This window comes from Crotalus tigris, unplaced genomic scaffold (genome assembly GCF_016545835.1).
Source record: "Crotalus tigris isolate CLP2741 ecotype Arizona unplaced genomic scaffold, ASM1654583v1 scf7180000024339.11422700, whole genome shotgun sequence".
NCBI classification, from domain to species: Eukaryota; Metazoa; Chordata; class Lepidosauria; order Squamata; family Viperidae; genus Crotalus; species Crotalus tigris.
This window is the reverse complement of record NW_024100509.1, coordinates 5312587-5330694: the sequence shown is the minus strand read 5'-3', so window position 1 is coordinate 5330694 and position 18108 is coordinate 5312587. Positions and strand designations below refer to the sequence as shown.

The following is an 18108-nucleotide window of genomic DNA, read 5'->3' as shown; positions in this document are numbered from 1 at the left end:
AATGAATTCCCATTCTTGTATTATTTTTTCGGAGAATCTTAGTTTTCATTATAAAGTTCAGCAAATTTTGTCTTTTAAGGTTCTTAAAGTGGCATTAATATATCACTGTTTATTGACATACTTTAGTAGTATTAGAAAGATACACTGTACCAAAAGAGGAGTTGTTTCATTTTTCACAAGGTAATGACAGTAATAGGAACCCTTAGCGAGTGACATATATTTATTGATACTGCGTCCTTGAGTAATCTCCCATTCAAACAGTTGAAAGCACAAAGTGTATAACTCTTCCTGATGTCTCTTTGGGTAACTTGCAGGCAGAAGAACCAGGTATGAATAAATAAAGCTTATTTGCCATGGTCTGTGTACATCCGGGGTTGCACATGTGTACCCTATTCTTCTAAAATATTCCATAGTTGAACCCACAGAAATCCTGTCCCCTAGATACATCCATGTAGCATGGACATTTACCATCTCCCCTTTTTAGTTTATCATCCTGTAGTTAATTGATACTAGGCAAAATTGCACAAATTACATCCCGAAACACCATAATTAAGTCCTCACTTGAGATTTTGAGTGATTTTTAACATAACACATACATCACTTGATTACTGGCTACCATTTCACTTTGGTTGTTTACACAAATTTGTTTTTGGTAGTGGTTGCAGAGTGGCAAACATCTTGCCCTCTAGATTTAGTAATGAGACAAAATGACATTGTGATTAAAAATTACTCTTGTATAGAAGGTTAATATCTGTTTCTCATTACATCAGGACATTGTTTTCTACCATTCTTCCAACAGTGAAAGAGGATTTGCTAACTTTTTATCTTGCTTTATGAATTTAGAAGTAATTTCTTTTAAAGGGCTAAAATTTGGCTTGGCAACATTTTTTCAGTAGGCTATCTTGCCTCTCATATGTGCCTCCCATCTAAGTCATTTTCACAAGAACAATTTCTCCAAAATTTGTTGAAAGATGCTTATTACATTTCTAAGGTGTATCTTTAGAAAGCTCTAGAAAGGGTTGGGACATCTTTTGTTGAGGACTTCTTGGCTCACCTCCTAGGTAATTTTGCTACACTCCAATGTGAGTGATACATAGAGAGGAATGAAGTTGATGAATAACAATAGATTCCTTATCTGTAACTGGTTCGCTTATTTATTTTGAGCAGTTATTGGATTTTATACAATGTGCCCATCTTTGCTGCAAGTGCTCTTTCCTTCTTTTATCAAAATAAGTCATGTAGAATAAAACAATTTTAAGAATTTGGAAGATGGTAAACAAATCATTCTAGTTCTAAGTATACAATATGAAGGGATGGAGTTCCTACCACAAATTCAGTTACTGAATGTTGTAGTATAATGGTTTGCAGAGACACAAACCTACACATTAATACATGTATAAATGTTGAGAGGATGATAACTAGAAACATTTGCTTGTAATAGAGAATTTTCCTAAGTCCCGTCCCCCGAAGCATTTTTCACTTTGGGATGGCATTTCTTCCTGGTGCAAGTATCAGTTAGGGTGGTGAACCTCTTAAAAGTGGTTTTAAAAGCTGCATTGGACATCACAGGAGTACAGCATCTTCACTTATATATCACAGTCTTTGCAAGGGAGATTCAAAAAGGATTCTGAAAAAAATAGCTATTAAAACCAATAGAGAGGATATTCTTTATTATAATCTTGAACATATGAATTAAGGGTGTTACTATCATCAGAAATGCAGGGGAACATGCCTCTAGAAATGAGTTCCTTTTAGTGTTCAGAGAGAACCCAATGAACTGGAGAGAGTGTGCTTAGCTCTCACATTTGATGTTATTCCAACAGATAATTATTGATAAGATTAAGCAGCAAGTACCCAGATGATCTTTTGCAATGAAAGGCTGCTTATTTATGTATTGAATCATTTTACTTTGCTTTTTAAAATATATAAATTACGAATTAATAACCTGCAGTATATTTAAAATAGCTTTAATAATAAATTAATACTTTATTGATGCAATCATATCAATAAATTAAAATTTTAAAATAGCTATGATTGCTTAAAGGCCCCTGAGGTAAAGCAGCTATAGCTGAGTCCTCCCTTTGTGCCCTGTGAAGAGTTGCAGTCAGAGAAGTAAATTATTTGCAGTCAGCAATGACCTTTCCAATGGCTAGAAGTCAATGGAATATAAAAATGAGGTGAATCACAATGACCTAATCAGAATTTATTTTGCAAAAAAGAGCTTTGTTACATTAGTACTGTGTTTAATTCCTGTTAGTTAATTGTGTGGTGTTATTTTGTCAAATTGCTTTATACATAAAAGGGTGGGATAAGAATCTGAAACTAAAAATACAAAAAAACAAACTTTCAGCAACTTTAAAGTAATCAACTTATTCTTGGAAAGTATGCTTACAATTTGTTAGAAATCTTTAACTCTAGTCTTACAGCTTTGTTAAGGAAGCCCAAGAACAATATGAGAAGTTACGAATGATGCATGCAAATATGGAAAACCTTTATGGGGAATTAGGACAATACTTCCTCTTTGACACCAATAAGATATCTATTGAGGAGTTCTTCACAAATCTGCGCAATTTCAAAAATATGTTTGTGGTGAGCATCCGTTTTAATTACAATATGTAGTTTTGTATTACATATTTAATTACAATATGAGCACCTTTTTATTTGTGCTGTACTTTTTACATCAAACAAAGCAACAAGTAAAATACTTTGAAACAAACTTAAATTGTATAACATAAGGAGGTGGCTATTTTCTGTTGCAAACACTCCATACTTTGCTCCTATTGTGTTTTTATATTTTCTTGGATTTTTGGTCTTTCACACTTGATTTATCTATTTGTTTGCTTGCTTGTTTAATTGTTATATTTTTATATCACCAAAGGATTCATTTCCCAAGGATTCATAGGGTTATAATTGTCAACATTAATTTGTAAGCTGGTTGATATTGATAGGAATCAGTTCAGTGTGCTGGACTGCTAAAGACAAAATTTTGAAAAATAGGTCAGTACTTACGCAGACAACAAATATTGCTAAATACATTCAAGTTCCATAAAAGTATGTCAGTATCCATTATAAGTCTAAACACTCAAAACATTTCTTTAAAAGCTGTGTTGTAAAATAAAGTAAGCCAGAGAAGTAGATTATAGAGAAATATAGTATATAGATGAGAGCTTATTGAGGTAGGGCTGTATTTAAACAAAATATTTATAGTTAAATTAATGTTCCTATTTTTATTTGAGTAAAATAAAAATAAATTTAGGTAAATATGCTGAGTGAGGTATATCATCCAGCATTTGGTTCTCAAGGATACATTACTTGTATATTTTGTGATTCTATTAATTTTTATGGATAAAGGTAGTAAATAAATCTATCATTTATAAACTCATCACTGTTTACTTACTTGCATGGTAGCCAGCATTGCATTCTTTTATTCTGCTAAATGAAAAATACAATATGCATATCATAACAACACAGCAGATTCATTGTTATGACTCTCCATTTGTGTATCTTATCACCTGTGTCTTATTTTTAGCAATGTGTGAAGGAGAATCAGAAAAGGCGTGAGATGGAGGAGAAGATGCGCAGAGCTAAACTAGCAAAAGAAAAAGCAGAGAAAGAACGTCAAGAAAAGCAAAAGAAGAGAGAACAATTGATTGATATGAATGCAGGTACTGTACCATACCACTCATTTCACATGCTAGTAAAGTTATGCTTAAAATCCTACAAGCTAGACTCCAGCAGTATGTGGATCGAGAACTACCAGAAGTACAGGCAGGATTTCGAAGAGGCAGAGGAACTAGAGATCAAATTGCCAACATACGCTGGATCATGGAGAAAGCTAGGGAGTTCCAGAAAAACATCTACTTCTGCTTCATTGACTATGCAAAAGCCTTTGATTGTGTGGATCACAACAAATTGTGGCAAGTTCTTAAAGAGATGGGAGTACCAGACCATCTCATTTGTCTCTTGAGAAACCTATATGCGGGTCAAGAAGCAACAGTGAGAACTGAACACGGAACCACTGATTGGTTCAAAATTGAAAAAGGAGTCCGGCAAGGCTGTATACTGTCGCCCTGCCTATTTAACTTATATGCAGAGCACATCATGAGAAAGGCAGGGCTAGATGAATCAAAAGTTGGAATTAAGATTGCCGGGAGAAATATCAACAACCTAAGATATGCAGATGATACCACTGTAATGGCAGAAAGTGAAGAGGAACTAAAGAGCCTCTTGATGCGGGTGAAGAAGGAGAGTGCAAAAGTTGGCTTGAAGCTCAACATTAAGAAAACCAAAATCATGGCATCCAGCCCTCTCATTTCGTGGCAAATAGATGGGGAAGAAATGGAGGTAGTGACAGATTTTATTTTTCTGGGCTCCAAGATCACCTCAGATGGGGACTGCAGCCAAGAAATTAAAAGACACTTGCTCCTGGGGAGGAAAGTTATGGCAAATCTAGACAGCATACTAAAAAGCAGAGACATCACTCTGCCAACAAAAGTGCGTATAGTCCAGGCCATGGTTTTCCCATTTGCAATGTATGGCTGTGAAAGTTGGACCATAAGAAAGGCTGAGCGCCAAAGAATTGAGGCCTTTGAACTATGGGCTGGAGAAGACTCCTGCGAGTCCCTTGGACTGCAAGGCGTTCAAACCGGTCAGTCCTAGAAGAGATCAACCCTGACTGCTCTTTAGAAGGCCAGATCCTGAAGTTGAAACTCAAATACTTTGGCCACCTAATGAGAAGGAAGGACTCACTGGAGAAGGGCCTAATGCTGGGAAAGATTGAGGGCAATAGAAGAAGGGACGACAGAGAATGAGATGGCTGGATGGAGTCATTGAAGCAGTAGGTGTGAACTTAAATGGACTCCAGAAGATGGTAGAGGACAGGAAGACCTGGAGGAACGTTGTCCATTGGGTCACGATGGGTCGGACACGACTTCGCAATTAACAACAACAACAACTGAACCATGAATATTGTGGCTTGTATAAATTCCAACTGAGAAGGGAAGAAGAGACTTCTCTTCCTTGGTAATATCATAAGGGCACTACTTGATTGTGGCTCAGGATCCATCCAGTTTTCACTATGGGCCAAATAAAGTCTATAGGGATTTCCCATCTTGTCTCAAGTTCTTTTTAAAAAAGTCTCCTGGTCCTTGTCCACTTGCCTTTTAGTCCCTGTCTAAATTCTTCCCAGCAGAAAAGGGATCATTTCTAGTCAGCATCTACAGTACTTGACTGTGAGAACTACTGACTGTGCTTAATAGATTTAAAATTGGCCTCATTAGAGGACATTTATTTTAGGGATCATCTGTCTCCATAGTATCTGCATAGTTGAGCGCTGGTCTGCAAAGCAGCCTAGATGGGGGGAGGGGGGGGGAAGAAAGGCAGGCTAGGTGAGTTGCAGCATGCCCACAGTCATAAAAGAGTGTGCATGTTCACAAGCGGCCAAATTTTGATCATGTGACCACTGGGTTCTTCAATGGCCGTTACTTCAGGCAGCGGTTGTAATTCCTTTGATTCAGCATTGTCTTAATTTTAAACAATTCTGAATGAACGAGCATAAGTCAAGGACTACCTATAATCGACTGCACCTTCACATATTAGTGCAGATTTGGGAGATTCTGGTTCTTAGGTTAAATGGCCCTTTTCAAAAGGCAAATCTTCTGGATTACAGTATTCCATTTTATGCTATTTTCTTGTACAAATGGATATTTTTGCTGCTGCATACATTCCTTTACTTAGATTTAATGGACTTTGGGATGATAAAGATCTGTCGCTTTTGCTGCAAAAATCTGACAGGTATTCTACTTTTACTGTTACTTATTAATATCTAAAGCTGCTTTGTTTCCTTGTCTCCCTTGATACAATCCTGCCTCTTCTGCCCTCTCCCTCCTCTTCCCCTCCTCTCCCCTAATAATTAATTCTGCATACATAGGCAATCCCTCTCTCAAGATTTTTCTTCATGCATCTGATGAAGTGGCCTAGAAGCACAAAAGCTTGTGATTATACATTTATTAATGTTTCAGATGCCATAGGATTCTTGGCTTTTCTTTTCTTTTTTTACTGCAACAAAAAACCTGGCTACCCTTTTCTTGGAACATACGGACTCAATTACCATACTTCTCTATTTCCTGACTCCCACAATTTCCTGCCATTTCTGTCTCCTTTTGAGTTGCTTGAAGTTGTGCTAAATGACATGCCATTTGGTTTTCTTCACATTCTTTTCCCCTTCCCCCACAACCTTGTCTTGAGTTGCTGCGGTAGAACACTGCAATGTTTAATATATCTGCAAAGTATCTGCACTTGGCAAAGTTAAGGAAAGGCTCAGTAAGTTTCACAGAACGATTCCCATTCTGGCACAATTATTTCTCACTGCTTGTGGTGACACATCTTTATTTCTCGGGGGGGGGGTTCCTCTGCTTTTGCTCCAACCCTTTTTTTTAACTTTAGAGATGGAGCTTTAAAATCCTTGCCTTGTGTTATAATAATAATAATTTTCTGTTTTTTTTTTTACTCTGATCCATAAGGACCAAATTCATTCTTTAATGTCTCTTTTATCTAAAAACATTCCTGTCTGAAATTCTGTACATTTCTTAGCACTACTATTCTTTTTCTTTTTGTAATTTTTTGGGAAGCCCAAATCAAAATGCAGGTTAGGTAATCAAGATGGAGAAGCAAGAGTGAAAAATATGGGAGTATTTAAATTTTTCCTCAAATGTGTCAACAAGTAGATGGAATGCCTATTTAGCTGCCTCCCATCATCTGTCATGTGGCTCTTTTTGATTGCCAGATGGTTCCAAACTCCTTTGTATCATTTCTTTCAGGAGATGGCCAAGCTGTATTCCCTGAACAATGTTTCCAAAAGCAGTGAGATAAGATTTGGGGATGTGAATGTATACAACTACATTGCCAACTTGTTATCACCTGGTCATTTTTATTAAAAAGACAGTAATTGAGATCACAAACTTGTACAATTACATCATTTATGTCAGGGGTGTCAAACTGCTGGCCCACCCCGACGTGTCATGCAGAAGCCGGGCCCAACCCATTGCCAGCAATGGCAAAACAGTCCCAATATGTCACACGATTGTCACATGACATCACGAGTTTGATATGTCTGATTTATGTGATGTTCCACATGAGGTTGCATCAGCAAAACTACTGAGTGTGAGTATGCACACACATAAATGTAAGGCTAAACATAGCTTTCAAAATATCTATCCTAAAAGGAGTTTGCTTTCTTTGCTTAAAAGTAATGGGAAATGAGCAGCTGCATTGTATATGCCTTTTAATTCCAGTGCTGTAAAGCGGTGCTTCATAATTCACTGTTGGAACCATCTGTAATTAGGGCCTGTTTCCTTTTCCTAACCATGCCATGGTCTCTTTTTGATGGAGTTGGGAAAAAAATGCAATTCCTCTGCATTTTCGTTTGCTGTTCTTGAACCCATTAATGAAGGCTTCCAGCCATTTATGTTGACCAGCAGGTGGCAGTACAAACAATGGATTTAGTCTACCTAAACCCCAGCAGATGTTCTAATGTGATTTTATAGGTTTATGTTTTGTCAGGAGCTGTTACTATGGAAACCAGATTTTGCAAGCTGCTCATGAAGTTGCAGTTAACACATTCAGTGCCAGGTTGATGAGAGTTGGGGGAGGCAAACATTCAAATGGAATAGGAAGTATTGTATTTTTCAGGGACTTTTAAATGTATATTTGTAGAGTCTGTGTTAAAGACCTTGAATAATTTTATTTTCAAATATTTTATACACACACACACACACACACACACACACACACACACCAATAGTTTTTATCACATATACTTCTCTGCCCTCTAAGATAGTCCTGGCTTTCTTGCTTCTGTTGAAAGAGATGCCATTTGTTCTTTTTCTTAAGCCTGCATTTAAGTATCTATAGAGATTCTCAGTCTTCCAGGTCATGGTTGTCCAAAGGGACTTTTTCAAGAGGCAACTGGACTTTATTATTTTTCTTTGAAGACCTTTCACTTCTCATCCAAAAAGCTTCTTCAGCTCTGACTGGATGGTGGGGAATAGAAAGATTTATACTCCTGCAGACAGCTGTCTTTTAGGGAGTGGTTAAAGCTACCTGGAGGCTTATCTGTGCCTTCAGGGTCACCTGAGTAGTGCAAATGGGTGTGGAGCCTTCTTGGAACTGTTGAAAGGACTGTGTTGTAGACTGGAGATAGATGATGTTGGATCCCTCCCCCTCTTTTGATAGAGGGCTGTTCAGTTTTGACATAGATGGCCTCTTTGACCCCTCTTTCAAATCAGCGGTCCACTCTGTCCAAAATGTGGACTTTGCTGTCTTCAAAAGAGTGGCCTTTGTCTTTTAAATGCAGATGGAGTGCTGACTCCTATCCTGATGGGTTTTTTCTCTTATGTTGTGCCACGCATTTATGAAGTTGTTGTTTTGTTTCTCCAATGTACAGATCTGCGCATGGGTCACTACATTGTACTGCATATACCATGTTACTCAGTTTGTGTCTGGGTATTTTATCCTTGGGGTAGACAAGCTTCTGCCTTAGAGTATTCTTAGGTTTGAAGTGTGCACCTCAGGAGGATCTTCAACCAACACAACATACGTGTGCACGTGTCCAGCAGAAGAAGGCATTGGCAAAACACAGTCTTCATCATAGGAGAAATGTAGATGCTCTTACTTTTCCTGTTTTTGAGATGAATATGCTTGTTGCTAGGGAAACAATATTAACTGGCTGTTTCAGCCAGTCTTAATACTCTGATAGCTGTGTAGAGTAAAAAGTAGATCAGTAGAAAATGTATAGCTCTAAAAAAAAAAAAAAAACCTCAGGGTACTAATGATTTCAAGGCATCAGAGTAATACCATAGTTGTACTATTAAAGCAGAAAGTCTGTGACATAAAGGAAGAGATGAAATGTTATAAGGAATTTTTCTTTGTTATCCCTGCTTTATATCCAAATTGGCAATTATGTGTTTATAACAAATAAATCTATCAAAGGAAAAATGCCTCAGAAACTTTTCCAGGAAGAAATCTTCTTTAAACCCTCCATTGTACATTCTCATTTTAAAAAGTTTTCTCCCAGTTTATGACAAAGGAAAATATCTTGAGAAAAACTTTTGTGTATTGTTGTCTTCACATAGTAAATTTTCAAACATGACCAGGACTTCTTCATTTTTATCAAGAAATACTTTAATGACAATTTTATTTTATTTTCTACATACAGTGCATATTCCAGAACACCCATACTCTTGAGTCCATAATGCTACTCCTTAGAAGAAAGTGCCAATGAAAATAACAAGAAATCTCTATATTTTGTTCTTGCAGAAGGAGATGAGACAGGAGTTATGGACAGTCTACTAGAAGCCTTACAGTCAGGTGCAGCCTTCCGTAGAAAAAGAGGACCACGCCAAGGTATGATTTTGCTTAAATGTCTTCAAAGCAAGTTTGAAATAATCATTTTTCTTAATACCATTGTGAACCAACTCTAGGTTTTGGGATGTGGAAGACAGAATTGAATAGACAAAAAAAAATCCACTTGCCTTTTGAAGTTAACAAAACTTTGATGTCTTTACCATGTAGTTCATACATAATATACTGTATAATATAATGTGGAATTTAGTTATTGGATCAGATTAGTCAAATCTTGTTTATTCATAAAACACAGTATCAATCATTGGCCCAAAATAGCAGCTCTTGGGATAAAATGGAGAAAGCCCATGCACATTATTTTAAGCTACTTAATAGAAGTGCAGGCTAAATATACAGGCTTTATAGAAATTAAGAAATATGGCCAGAATAGGGGCTATTCAAATAAAACTCTTGATTTTGCATGACAGTAATAAACAAGGAGCTTGCACATCATTGTATTCCAGTGTGCCCCTGATCTCCTATACTGCTGACTACTGTGGTTTGTAAAATACTAATAGCCTAAGATTATTTTTCCAAAATAGAAATTTAATTATGTTGCATGAGGCAATGATTTTGGGAAAAGAAACACAATTGTAGGTAATAAAAATGGGGAAAACCAGAAGTCTAGAAGTTATTTACCTTTAATCTGTAACACATACACTTATATTATTATATTATCTGGCATTACATGACATTATTATCTTTAAAACCTTTTGCCTATACTATATATTTAGAAATTCTGAAAACTTGATTGAAATTCCAGCAGATCATGTTGTTAAGGTATCAGCACAGAAATTTGGTATCCTGCCTGCTTATACTGTAAATGAGAATACACCAGGCTTAATGCCACTGGGAAATAAGAATAATTTGCTAAGTTTAAGCTTGGGAGGTTAGGTTATGTTGTGGTTCATTTGTTTAATAGAAGACTTTCCAGGAGGTTCTTGGAAATCAGGCGAATCATCAGGTTCATTGCCTGCACAACAGAAAGAAAGAAAGAAAAGGAATAAATCCAACGTGAATAAATGGGATATTTTGAATTATGTCAGTTTTCAAGATTTCAAAATTTTGAATAAAATTTAAATATAAATTTGATTTACCTCAGAGTGATTCTTGGTAGTTTATAAACTTAAACATTTGTTATGTAACCTACATGATCTATATCCACTGTTGGAGATTTTTGGGAAATTTAACATACCTCCTAAACCATAGAAAATTAATATTCTATAGAAAAGTAGTATCTTATGAAATTAACATTATTTTGTGAGTACTGGCCATATAAAATAATGTTTACAAAAGAATTTCCAGAATCATTTTAGAATATTCATTACTACGTTCTGATTCTACTATTATTGCACGTAGGGCTGATATCAAGAGGATAATGCTTTTTTGAAAGGGACAAAGTGGATATAGTAGATGTAGTAGATTTCAGTAAGACATTTGACAAAATAGACCACAATTGACAAGCTAGAAAATGGTGGAATAGACAACATCACCACCAGATGGAGCTGTAGCTGGCTGACAAAGCACACTCAAGGAGTAGTCCTCAAGGGCACTACATTCACATGCAGAAAAGTAAGCAGTGGGTTACCACAAGGTTCTGTCTTGTATTCTTCAACATCTTCATAAATGACTTAGACGAGGGAATTGAATGGGAACTCATCAAATTTGTGGGTGACATCAAACTGTCAGGAATAGCCAATACCCCAGAAGACAGACTCAGGATCCAAAAAGATCTTGACAAACTCGGAACAATGGGCCCTATCCAACAAAATGAGTTTCAGCGGGGAGAAAAGCAAAGTCCTACATTTAGGCAGGAAAAACCAAACGCATGGATACAGATTGGGCGAGACCTGGCTTAAAAGCAGTAACTGAAAGAGACCTTGGAGTCCTAGTGGACGATCACTTGACCATGAGCCAGCAGTGTGCAGCAGCAACCAAAAAAGCTAATACAATCCTGGGTTGTATAAACAGAGGCATAGAATCAAGATCTAGTAAGACACACCTGGAATAGTGCAGCCAATTTTGGTCACCATATCATAAAAAAAAAAATGTTGAGAGTTCAGAAAGAATTCAGAGAAGAGCAACTAAGATGATCAAAGGCCTGGAGGCTAAAACATACGAAGAACGGCTGTGGGACTTGGGTTTGGCTAGTCTAAAGAAAATAAGAAATAGGGGAGACATGATACCAGTATTCCAGTATCTGAGGGACTGCCATAAAGATGTTTACCAGAGCACCAGAGGGAAGGACGAGAAACAATGGTTGGAAGCTGATCAGAAAGAGAAGCAACCTGGAATTAAGGAGAAACTTCCTGACAGTGAGGACAATCAATTAGTGGAACAGCTTACCCCCAGAAATCGTGGGCACTCCATAGCTGGAAGTTTTAAAAAAAAGAGACTGGAAAATCACCTGTCTGAGATGGTATAGGTTCTGCTGCTTGAACAGGAGGCTGGACTAGAAGACCTCCAAGGTCCCTTCCAGCTCTGTTCTATTATTATATAAAGATCTGTATGTTCTTTTTGGCTGTATCCCCAGTATTTGAAATCTACCATCAGAATAAAAAATTTACGGTAGAATGTTTAGAGATTGAACTAATTCTGGAAAAAGAAAGTTGTGCTTGATATGCAGTAGTATATTTGAGGGAGAGAGGTTTCCAGCAAAGAAAATTAGTATTAAATCTGCTAGTAGATTTCCAGGTTTTTTTCCTTTTTATTATTGTGACAAAACATTTTAATGCTACATATTATATTGGCAATGATGTCCTGGGTATATATTTTTTTCTCTCCAATAGTTTGATATAATAAAAATATATTTTATAAAGGGCTGTAATATGGTCAGCAGGGCATTCTTTTGAGAATGTAAACATGGAAAATTAATATATGTCTCTGGTGCAGAAGCTCTTAATATACGTGCAAAGCAACAGAATAATTATAATAATTATTATGCCAATAAGAGGGGGTAGTAAGAGAGATAATAAGAAGGATAAATAATAATGCTACAGACATATTACTTGTGTAAATACGCATAGACTTTAGATAACACTGTGAGAATTAGATGTTCAGCAGAGTGATGGCCTGAGGGAAAAAACTGTCCCTGTGTCTAGTTGTTTTGGCCTGCAATGCCCTGTATCGCCATCCTGAGGAAAAAAGTTGAAACAGTTTATGTCCACGATATGAGCAGTCTGCAGATACCTTCTCAGCCCTTCGGACCCATGCAATATACAGGTCTTCTATAGAAGACAAGCTGGTTGCAATTATTCTTTCTGCAGTCTTAACTATCCATTGGAATCTGTACCTGTCTTGTTTGGTTGCTGAACCAAACCACACTGTTATACAACATAGGACAGTTAAATAATTCCTCTGTAAACTATAAACAGCTCCGGGGTAGTCTGAACTTCCTGAGTTGACACAGGAAGAAGATTCTTGCCTTTTTAAAGATAGTCCTAATGTTAAAAGTGTTAAGTGTCCATTTCAAGTTCTGGGAAATTATAGAACCCTGAAATTTGAAGGACTTTACTGCTGATATTGTGCTGTCAAATAAGATAAGAAGTGGCAAAATCCACTGTCATTTCTACAGTTTTAAGCATATTCAGCTCCAGATTGTTATGGATGCATCACATGGCCAGTTCTTCAACATCCCGTCTATATGCAAACTCATCATCATCTTGAATGAGGCCAATCACTGTTGTATTGTCAGCAAACTTCAGAATTTTAATGGAGGGTTCCTTGAGGTGCAGTCATGACATAGAAAGAAAAGAGTAACGGAGAGAGCACACAGCCCTGAGGGTCGCCTGTACTCATTAGCCCAGGTACTAGATGTAGTTTTCTCTAGCCTCACCTGTTGCATCCTATCTACCTACAAGTATGAGCAGGTATAGTAAGTTGGATAGAGTAGAGAATTTCTGGAATTTCTGGAACGTTGAGCTAAAGTCCACAAAAAGGGCCCATGCATAGATCCCTGGAGATTCAAGATGTTGCAGAATGTAGTGTAATGACATATTGACAGCATCGTCTGCTGACCTATTTGATCAGTAGGCAAACTGCAAGGGGCTATCCAGATCCATGATGACTTTCAGTTTGGCCAGCACTAACCTCCCAAAGGTTTTCAAGACTACAGATGTCAGAGCAACCAATCTGTAGACATTCAGCTCCCTGATGGAAGATTTCGTAGAAACTGGGATGATGGTAGACAGTTTAAAGCATGAAGGGACATAACATATCTCCAGTGATTTATTAAAAATCTGAGTGAAGATGGGCGCCAGTTGTGTATCACAGGCTTTCAAGCAAGAAGGAGTCACTCCATCCGGACCTGGAGCTTTTCTGATCTTCTGCCTATGAAATAGAACTTGCACATCTTTTTCCAGGATTATCAGGGGTGGGTGGGTGGGCTCGAGTGACTGAGATAGATATAGCAATGATCCAATATGTTTTTGCCTCTAATGAGACAGCTAACATGCTGAGTATCTGGGCAGCTCATGAGTGAGATTAACTCTATTAAAATCCCTTAAAACAATGAGTAGGGAGTGTGGATATTTCCAACCTGTGCAGAGTATTCGGTCTGCTAGAGTATGTATTGCACTGCTCATGCAATTCTGGGGTGATATATAAACTCCAACCAAAGTGAATGAGGAAAACTGTTGCAGAGCATAAAAGAGTTTACAATTGATGAATAGTGACTCAGTCCGTATTACAACATTTCTTTAGTACTGTGACATCCTTGCACCAGCGGTTATTAACATAGAAGCAAATTCCACCACCTCTCTTCCCTCCCCCCCCCCAAATGTCTCTGTAACCTGATCTGCCCTTTGAATCTGAAATCCAGGGAGTTCTACTATACTATCTAGGATAATCTCACTGAGCCAAGTTTCTGTAAAGTAGAGAACTGATGTGTTACAAAAATCAAGGTTGTTCTGATTTAGAAGCAGTTCATTTTATTGACTAGTGATTGTAGATTTATTAGATGAATCAATGGGAGCTGAGTTCTAACTCCCCCCCCTTTTCCTCAGATTCATCAGCACTCCCATGCTCTCCTTCCTTTCCTTTGTGTGTAGCTGCTATACAGAGCTGTTACTCCTCTGATCAGAATTTTGCTGAAAAATAAAGTCCTCACGAAGTCATTTTTTTCTAGAGACCATCATACAATTCTAATGATTTCTTTGCATATTTTCTGACCAAAATACTTAATTGCATGTATAATCATAACTTTAAATATTGCAAAGGAAAATCAGTTCTAGGAAAAATGGAGGGAGGTTTGCTTTGTCCCCATTTTCTAAAGGCTCCACACTCTGGGTCACAATTGTCTACTGTGTTTCACTACAGATAGAGTTTTCATTATAGCTGCCCCAACTCTGTGGAGTTCCTCAGACCTCCTATGAGCAAGTATAAACTAAAGTATTTGAGAAAAAAATGGCTAGTATATTATGCAGCATTATCTTCAGCGTATACTTACTTTTTTGTTTTTTAATATTTTAGTTTTTGTTTGCTTCTGTGTCATTCCAGGAAACAAAAATCTTGGCTGTGCAATCACATCATTACTTGCTTCAGAGTTGACAAAGGAAGATGCTCTTGGTGCAAAAAAACCACGCAGAGGACTTAAAAAGGATGAGGATGTAGAGGTCACTGAAGAAACTCTTGATGAAACCACTAACGGGGCAAGCAGTCGTCAAAATTAGAGTTGGGTGACAACTAGGACCAGTGCCTTTGGCATGAAACCTGTTTTACAAAGGAGCTGAAACAACACGAAGTCACTTTGCAGTTTTCCCTTTCACATTTATATACATGGGATGAAGAAGCAAATAATCACTTCAGCTTGTGTCATTCTAGGGCTGTTTTGCAAGATCTTTAAATCTCTGGTCATATTCTTTGAATCTTGAATTTGCTTCCTGCCTTCTTGTCTCAGTATCAGAAATGCAAAGGTTTTTGCTGACTTAGTAACATGTTTGGAACAAAGGTGGGAGTTTGTGCTCTATTTACCTACTTCCCTGCAGGCAGGATTGGGAACACATTCCCAAGAAGAAAAATATGGCACAGAAGAGAGGCTAACGGTCAGAACCGGGTCTGCCCATGAATCTCGCTGTATTGATGTTGCCAAAGCAGGAATGCAACAAACTGCCTTAATTATGACTTTTTAAATGTTTTGATTGGGCATCCTCATCCCAAGATATTTTTTTTCTCAAAAGCCTTCTCTTCATTAATGCTAATAGAATGAGCTGATCCCTTCAAATATAGGAGGGAGGATTATTGGATATTTTAGCTAGATTTGTCTTTTCCCAATGCACTGTGCATTTTTTTTTCTTGCCTATCTTATGCTGGAAAAGAAAATGACTCAGAGATCATTTTATCACTGTGGTGACAGGGTTCTGTGCAAACATTGTAGAAAATGTTTTCTTTGAAGTGAAATAATTTTGCTGTTCTGCTCAGCTGCTATTCCCCTTTTTAACACAAAATCTTACTAGTGAAATGGTAATATCAATGACCTATTGAGAAAGAAAGTATGGATGGTTTGCTGTTGCTGCATCTATCCCTGCATGCTTTTGAACTAAGGTTAATAAAGTGATTTACTCAGCCTCAGAAAGGGGTTTTAAGCCCTTTTTAGTTGAGTGAAAATGCTCATTGCAACTCCAAAGGAATGAAGCTGGGATTGTGTTTCTTCACTGAATACTCTTCATGGAAGACTGATTGGTAAAATTATGCATTTATTTAATCTTTTGTGGTAAAATCCTTTGTATCATACAGCACATTTTTTGAAATATGCCATGTAAGTTTCACATAAATTAAAGCTTGCATTCTTGCTTGCTTTAACAAGTAATATGTACATCAATGTATCTTAATTTCTATACAGTGGTGGAAGTGGGCTGGATTCCCCCCCCCATACCTTAAGGCCACTTTGACAGAACTAATTTTCTATAAAAGTTTGTTTAACAAGGAACTTCAGTGAAGATAAAAGAAAAATAACAAATATATACATACTGTTAAAATTGTTTGTGCATTCTCCAGTATTTCAGGGCAACCAATCACTATCTACCCATAGATTTTGTCCTATGGCATGTAGCCAGCATGTATGTGTGGCAGAAAGAGAAATTTGTAACATTGACTGATTATCGGCATTCATGTTGGAATGAATATGATAGGCTTCAAGATATATGTTATGAACATCTGTAAACTTCAGGACAAATCATTGGATGCTGGCAACTTTTTAACATGATTGATACCATTCACTAGATAAAAAAAAGGAAATATATTTTCATACAAGTTATCTGGGATTGGCAATCACATGAATTCTTTCTCTACTCATTTTTGCTTTTCCCCCACAGACATAATACATAAACTTTCATCTTTTTATACATTTGGAATGTGCATTGAATGTATTTTTTAAAAAACTATTCCTTAATATTTTTACATTTCACTTAATGGGAGTTTGCATGGAAAGTTCAGTATAGAGGAATGTGCCGTACGGGTTCCAAATAGCATATCTAAAGAATTCTGCAACAAGAAAAAGGAAATGAGCATATAGAGTCATAGAATCATAGGGCTGAAAGGTACCTGGGCGGTCTTCTAGTTCAATCCCCTGCCACCTGAAATAAATGAATGTCCAATCTTTTCTTGCCAACCTCCAGCGATGGAACATCCAAAACTCCAGAAGACAAGCTGTCCCATTGGCTAATTGTTCTCACTGTCAGTAAATTTCTCCTTAGTTCCAGGTCGGATTTCTCTTTGACAAGCTTCCTCCCAGTGCTTTTTGTCCTGCCCTCAGATGTTTGGGAGAATAAGTCAGCCCCCTCATCTCTGTGATTGCCTCTCAAGTCCTGGAAGACAGCTTTTTCAGCCTTAATCGTTCTCTTTATTAGGCTAGACATACCTACTGCCCTTAATTGTTTATCACATAGCTTAGTCTCCAGATCCCTTATCGTCTTTGTTGCTTTTCTCTACTCTTTCTAGAAATTCAACACCTTTTTTGTATCATGGTGACCCGAACTGGACATAGTATTCCAAGTGTGGTCCTACAGTGCCGTATAAATTGCTACTATCACTTCTTGTGATCTTGATGCTACTCCTCTATTGATGCAACCTAAAGCTGCATTGGTTTTTTGGGGGGGAGGGCAGTTGCAGCACACTGCTGGTTCATACTTAAGTTGTGGTCCAGCTAGGAGTCCCTGTCACAATTACTATTATTAGCCCAGAACTGCTTAATCTGTAACTCTGCAATTGAATTTTCCTGCATAAGTGCAGGACCTTAGTTTTCTCATGACTGAACTGCATCTTGTTGGATAGAGCCAGTTTCTCTAGTATGTTAAGATCCTTCTGAATCTTAAGTCTATCTTCCAAATTGTTAGCATGATGAGTTCTCCTTCTGTCCATTCTTCTATATCATCTATGGAGATGTTAAGGAGTACTGAGCCCAAGACAACCTTCAGGTACCCCTCCGCATCCTTCCTTCCTTGTAGATGTAGCACCATTGAGATTACATACTTGGTGTGCCTGGTCAGCCAACTGTGAATCCATCTGGTGGTGATACTGTCTATCCCACACTTTTCTCTCTTACCAAGAAATAGGCTGTATACTTTGTCAAATGCCTTATTGAAGTCCAGTCATACTATATCCACATCATTTCCCTAATCCATTTAGCCATTTTATTAAAGAAGGCAATAAGGTTTGTTTGTCATGATCTGTTTTTAACAAACTCATGCTGGCTTCTATTAATCTCCTTGTTCA

At 37.4% G+C, this 18108-nt stretch overlaps 1 protein-coding gene across 1 annotated transcript in view; it reads left to right on the top strand.

Annotated features, from left to right (window-relative positions):
* Positions 1-16627, top strand: part of DIAPH1 (diaphanous related formin 1) — a 104584-nt gene extending 87957 nt beyond the window's left edge. Inside the window, exons 24-27 of the mRNA XM_039325943.1 lie at positions 2425-2589; positions 3530-3665; positions 9316-9402; positions 14896-16627. Coding sequence (XP_039181877.1) covers positions 2425-2589; positions 3530-3665; positions 9316-9402; positions 14896-15068 — 561 coding nt within the window. The 3' untranslated portion in view covers positions 15069-16627. The remainder of the gene's footprint in view (positions 1-2424; positions 2590-3529; positions 3666-9315; positions 9403-14895) is intronic.
* Positions 16628-18108: the final 1481 nt, after the last annotated feature.